At 43.8% G+C, this 6,807-nt stretch overlaps 1 protein-coding gene across 1 annotated transcript in view; it reads left to right on the top strand.

The window, feature by feature from the left end:
- Positions 1-6,807, top strand: part of cep112 (centrosomal protein 112) — a 94,018-nt gene that overhangs the window by 64,350 nt on the left and 22,861 nt on the right. The window contains exon 22 of the mRNA XM_070980948.1: positions 2,044-2,106. Within this exon, the coding sequence (XP_070837049.1) occupies positions 2,044-2,106 (63 nt within the window). The remainder of the gene's footprint in view (positions 1-2,043; positions 2,107-6,807) is intronic.

Here is a 6,807-nt window from a genome sequence, read left to right as displayed (position 1 = left end):
TTTCAAGAATTATGGTCATGTGCCCTGTTTTAAATGAAATATAGCCTCCTTTCAAATGATCTGATGAGAAAGTCTTAAGACTAACTACCACAGTGTCTCTTCAAGTACGCTGTAGTCAGATGCAGCAATAAAGGGAGACAACAAATGTGTCAGCTGTTAAGAAAAACATTGAAAGACTCCATTTGCGCCCTTCTCCCACACACAGTTCTTTCTCTCCCGTCTTTTCTACATCCTTCTTTGTCTAACCCTCTCTCATCAGCTACTGTAGGGCCCCTAGGGACGAGCGGGCTGCCACTCAAAAGGGTCCTGGCGCAGGAAGACAGGCCGGTATCCTTGGTGATGGCTGTGTGTTTCCGTGGTGACAGGTGTGTCCGCTCAGAGCGGGACAGTGATGTTTGTCAGGAATTGTTTGGATGGGGTGCAGAGTCCAAACGCAGCTCAGGTGTTGATGGCTGTGAGGGGTGCGTTCAATGAAATGGCGTTTGTTAGTGAGTTGTCTGTCTGTCAGTGGCTGTCAGGACAAGAGAGTCAAGCCTGTGTGTGTGTGTGCGCGCGTGTGTGTGTGCGCATCTGTTTGTCTTATGGGTGTTTTTATAGTATTGTAGCTATACAAGCACGTATCGATCGTTCTTTTAGAAATTATTAACATTACAAATACACATTGAAAATTAAACTTTTGGGTACTAGAATAGTAAAATCAATTGCTTTTTTGGTCCAGTAGATGGTGCTGCGCTTTTTTCTGGTGAGGTCAACAGAGGTCACGGTCAGCGGGACTGGAAGGCTTTTATGGCAGTGTCTGTCTGCTTCACAATCCCATTTTACTGCTATAGAGATGCCGTGAGATGAACAGATTGAAGAGACAAAATGTGTAAAATCGCAGTAATATCATATCGTTGCTGAAGTATCGTGATAATATCGTATTGTCGGGCCTCTGGTGTTTCCCACCCCTCGAGTTTCTCATATTTCCTTGAAGTAAGATGAGGTGGAACCTCTGTAACACCTGTGCGGAAGTGGATTCAACAAAGAGAAAGTAGCAAAACAGAGCAGCATAATGATGTACACAGTTAATAAAGGCAATCAGCTTTTAGACAACTGTGATGTGCTAAGAAGATTGATGTATGAGATGAAATGTTGATTTCTGTATTATGTGAGTTTTCAAAATAATAGACCAACAAACAATATAAATATACTGATATACAGTACTTAATATCCCCAGGCATGAATTTAAAACTTGAAAGGACTTGCCTGCCTTTCAAATAATGACCTTTATCCCCCATTACTTAAAGCCTTTGCCTCTCTGCAGTGCTTGTATAGGCCTTGTCACCATGCGTACTGGCAGCCATTGACATCCCCGTCGAATTCCAGCACTTCACACCTCATTATCTCACTCCACTGTTCAGCCTCTCATTGAAACTCTGGCATCACAACACGGCTAGCTGAACGGAGACAGATCTTGCATTAGACCCTCACAGTCTTTGCTTCCAGCTGGCTAGCTTCCCATAGAGCAACAACCGAAAACAAAGAGACGAGCGCTGCTCAATAAACTCCTAACAACAGTCTCCATTCATTCCTATTCTGTCTCCTCCGTGTTGTGTCTCCCAGCTTCTCCTGATCACTCTTTTTTTTTCATCCCTTTAGCTAATTGGCAGCAACGTTTTAATCCCCCCCACACACACACACACTTGCCCCCCCCCCCCCCCCCCCCCTTCTTGTTAAGTGATGAATTGTTGGCAGGGGATCAAAGGGGGAGTGGTGCCCACTGTGCACCATGCCCGTCACTACCTGCTGGCACACATGAACACTGGGGCTGGCGCTGTGCCAAGGGGCTCCGGGCCTGGACCACGGGGACACACTGCTAAGAGGCAGAGGTCAATATGAGCGTGTGTGTGTGTGTGAGCATGGCTAGGCTGGGAGGGTAGCGTGTGCACTTCCTAACAGAAGATTCAATTTCAACTCTCTCTCTCTCTCTCTCTCTCTTTGTGTCTCTCTATCCGTCTGTCTGCATATCTCTTTCTCACACTCCCCTCTCCCTTCTTGTTGCAGACCAACAGCAGGTTGAAGCAGATTGAGAAGGAGTACGGTCAGAAGCTCGCCAAGTCTGCCCAGGTAATCAGTTTTCTCTTCTAACCCCCCCCCCCCTTTCATTTTATATTCCTCTTTTTCCCCTGAACCGCTTGAAAGATTGGACAAACGTACTGATGGGAGAGGTGAAGGAAGCACACATGAAAACACTCACACACACTCTTGAACACACAGCAAGCCACCGCTGCCCTTTACCCTTCAGCACATATGCACAAACACACTGGTGCACTCTCACACACACACACACACACACACACACACACACACACACACACACACACACACACACACACACACAAATCCGTCCCATATCTGGCATGAGGTTTGTGCAGAGCTCAGTCAAATAAACCCACACATAAAACACAGAAGTTTGTATTATATAAAGAATATCTGAAGCTCTGCTGTCTGGCTGTAGTCTTTACTTTTCCTGTTCCCTCTTTCATCCTCATGTCCAGAGGTGTTAGAGGTGACTGCTGGAAAAAGTCTCCTTTGTAGCTCAAACAGAAATGTCTACCATCAGGTTTCGTACTCTTACCTGTATGTTTTCTATAGATAACCCTTGAAGCTTGCACAAATCAGCATTTTTATATAACAGTGAATAATGTGAAAGCGGTCACTCATCGTGAGCTGGAAGGAGAGTGAATGTTAGACTTGGATTCGTGGCCAGAAACAGGACTCCAAGTGAATGCTGATGTTGCTTCGTGTCTCCTGAATGTGTTAACAGGCAACTGTTTGCTAACATAAAGTTAATATATCACTGTTGTGTTTACAGCTTGTTCAGATGCCCCCAAGTTGCTAAAAATTGATTCATACTACTTTAAAATCCACACATTGCTCCATCCATTTGTAGGTTGAATGCTATGTGCTATATGTTAAAGGGGCTATATCCAGATTTATGCTTCTCCAGTGAGCTTCATCCGTTCCAACATCAGTGCCCTCTGAAACTGATTTATAGTTCAATATGTAATTTAGCCCTTTGATCATCATAGCACCACTGCAACACTAGATGAATTTCTGATACATTATCAGTCTGTGTTGTGTATTAATTACATACCTTTCTTCCTTCGCGTAGTGATAGAGAGCAATAATGGGAAGGTTAGCAGGTTGGAAATGGCTCCGCTGGCTTGATAACACAATGCAAATTCTATGCTAAGGGCAAAGTTTACTTAGCCTTTGTTCAGCTCATTTCATGTCGTGTTAAATAGAGTCGATAATTCCTGCCATTGTCAAAAACACGTAGGAGTGCAAGTTGCCTCTGCAATGAAGCAGAAATATAAATCATCCTCAAAAGATCAGTTTAAGTCCCTAACACTTACCGTTCACCCCCACTTGTACTCTCCTCCCCTCCTTTGTCTCTCAGACCTCTTTATTTCATCTCAGTGCCTGTTACTTTTCCTCTTGTCATGGCATCATTGAGGGCCATATTCTTAGCATTGTTGCTCATCTCCTCAGACTGAGCCCATTTAAAACTGAGCTAATTCTTCCCCCCCGACCAGGTGTACAACTTCCCAGGACACACTCTGTCATTCAGCAAAATGTCTCAGAAAGTTCAGGCAGCTTTTACCTCACCAGTTTAAAAGATCCAAAACACCAAAAGTAGTGTTTACATTACAAAAGAAAAGAGTTTTCTTCTTGATTATGTAGCAGGGTAAAATATCACAATCATTTGGCCGTAATTGCACCTCGTTACCCAAAGAGGAGATTCAAAGAAGGGGGTTTAGTTGTTTTTCTTTCTTTCTTCTCCTCTTTAAATCCCCCCATTTTGGGTTGGCTGGCAAAGGCACAGAGTTGAAAGCGAGGTTGACAAGCAGATGTTGTGAGAAAACGGTAGCTTATTAGGTTACACAATGCTCGACTTCAAAAGGAGTCGGATGCTGTGCGAAAGTTCAGCCATGTTTGCCCGCTTTGGCGGTGCAGAACGCCACCGCAGACAAAGCAACAAGTGATTAATCCACTGTTTTTGGGGACACAAAGCTGGCACAGGTTCAACAAGCAACACTCTCTCTGACACGTAAGAAAAGTCTCGCACAATTCAACACCGTCGTTGAAGTGTGTTGCGACGCGGAGGGTTATGTTGATCGTGTGGGTTTTTGTGCAAACATTAATACGTGTGATTAATGCAGGCTATTTGTCGTGGGCTTGGGCGGCTTTGTTTTGAAAGGTAAAGGTGGAACCCCCCTTGGGGCAACTCAGTCAAATGTAAACAAGAGGCCTTTGAACCTCAAAGGCTAACCCCAGTTGTTAACCCCTCGGTGTCTGACAGGGGGCATCGTTCTTGAGCTCAACTGCATAGCTAATAGCCCAATTAAAAACATACCACGCCATACATTATCCTGAGGGGACTGGAGACGCACCACGTAGGGGTATATGTTTACATGTACGCACACACACACATCCCTTTCTCTTGCACGTCTTTGCTTTTGTCTCTCTTTCTCAGCCTCTCTCATTCAGACACACACACACACACACACACACACACACACACACACACACACACACACACACAGAAACTCTCCTAATTAGTGTCTCTCAAATCCAATCCTGTGTGTTAAGCATCTAGCTGTGAGTGGTCCTCCTTGGTGACCTGTGAACTGAACAGGGCTCTGCTCTCTTCCCCCACTTAATGATCAGTCTACAGTGGGTGGTAGCTGTGGCACTGGTGGGAGATCATTACTTTATCCCTGGCCATCCACCATGGAGGCAGAGAGGAGGCGGAGGGAGTTTGCCATGGGAGACACAGCGTATAAAAAATGCCATGCTCTGGAAGAAAGAGGTTGAAGTTCACTCCATATGCAAATATACCTTGTTAAGTTCCACAAACAGTGTTCACAGGTGACCTCTTTGGCATGTATTAACCAAAAAGGATCTGTTAGAGTATTTATTCCTTTTGATACGTTCTCACTGCTTAAAAAAATACTTGAAAACCATCCTTGACTGTTTATACTTCAGGTTATTATCCATATTGATCATTGTTGAAGCTCATGTGGATCAGAGGCCGGCTGGCTGCAATGTAATCCCTCCGGGTGTTTACGCACCATCAAAGTATGTCCACTAAAAGTGTTTTGGTGTTTGCCACTGACGAGCTCAGATGGTTATTTTGAGTGTCAGACACCATGATGGAAATGACCTTTTCTGTAAAAGAGTAACATCCTTTTTGTTTAACCAGAAACAGCCCTCTATATCGCTTTCACCAAAGCCACCAGACTCCATTTACAGAAACAGTAATTTTATCATCATAAAACACGCTTCATTCAAACTGGACAGAAACATAACAAACCTCGCCAAAACTGTCTTGCTTTGTCTTTTCACTGTTTGAACAAACGCCACCAACTCCGGTTTGGTCGAAATGAACCCTCAATTCACCGAGTTAGATGTGAAAATATTAGGAGAGGAGTGACAGGGAGGGCGGACATCAGAGAGGCAGCGGTGAGCCAGAATATTTTCACAAACCGGTAATTACTGCATAACGGAAACCCTGCTCACCAAATAGCAGGCAGTTAACGACTGGCTCGTGAGCATAGTGGCAGCTTAAGAGGGATATCTTTCCCTCAGGAGTCGGTGGAGACCAAAACAGAGCTGAAAGAGTGAATGTTTCACTCACTTTTATCAGAAATACAATTCGAATTAATTCTAATTGATCCAACTTTACAAGGTGACTCAGCATGTCAGTGCTTTTTTGGCGGCTTGTTGTGCTGCCTCAGAGGTGACCAAAAAAATCGCATTATGCAGGCTGAATTAAAAGTTCATGCATGCTAATGAGTTAAGTTATAAAGTCACTGATCGATGGGAGCCAACCGTACAATCATTACCTAGTTTCTAGCTGAGCTTTGACTTTTATTTTATCAGTTAATCTGCAAAATAATTAATCTGTTTAGTCAGTTGCACTGTATAAAATGTCTAAAAATAAACTTGAACTTTAAAAATGTTCAAATTAGTCATTTTGGCAATTAACTAATTGCGTCCTCACTTACAATTTCAGCTCCAGTTTTGTGGTGTATGGCGTTCTTATGATGTACACGATGTTAGTGTATGTATTTTGTTTTCACCTCACGTTATGAATCACTTCATGAATCAGAGGTATGTGTGTGGTAATTCAGAGGTCTGGAACCAGGCTGCTCTATTTCAGCATCAGCCAGCAAGTCTTTATTCTCATTAACATTGCAAAGCATCCCCTTTCCATGCTGGCCTTTGTTTTATAGTTATCAGTTATTCACCTCTCTGTTTACAAACAGAGACCACCCCAGGTACATGGAGAGGTAAGCCCGCCTTTAGCCCTAAACAGAGATGCTAGCAGGCTGTGAAAATAGACGAGTCTCACCAGAACAATTACAGCCTTAAAAAGTCCTGGCTGGCTATTAGATGGAGAAAAGGGTGCTGTGTTGTGTATATATATATATGTACATATATCAGGAATCAGACAGACAGCTGAGTTCACTAGTTTAGAGTGTCGTCACCGCCTGCGGCTGAAGACCAGCAGATGCAGGGAATCCATATTGCAAAATAATTATTACGCCCAGAAATGATGTTCCCATAATAATGTGCCATTTGTTGCTTTCATGTGGCTTTCCCACTGATAAAATAAGCCTAATCTCCCTCTCATCTCTTTCTCTCCATCTGTGGTCGACCCGCACCACTCTAACTCCCATACTCCCACACAATGTGCAGATTCCAGCAGGGCTAGTCCTCCAGAGTTTGAACACGGTAAACAATTATCTGTCTAGCCCA

The sequence above is a fragment of the Chaetodon trifascialis genome, chromosome 15, assembly GCF_039877785.1.
Source record: "Chaetodon trifascialis isolate fChaTrf1 chromosome 15, fChaTrf1.hap1, whole genome shotgun sequence".
Classification (NCBI taxonomy): Eukaryota; Metazoa; Chordata; class Actinopteri; order Chaetodontiformes; family Chaetodontidae; genus Chaetodon; species Chaetodon trifascialis.
Note: the sequence above shows the minus strand (reverse complement) of the source record. Positions and strands in the feature narration are given on the sequence as shown.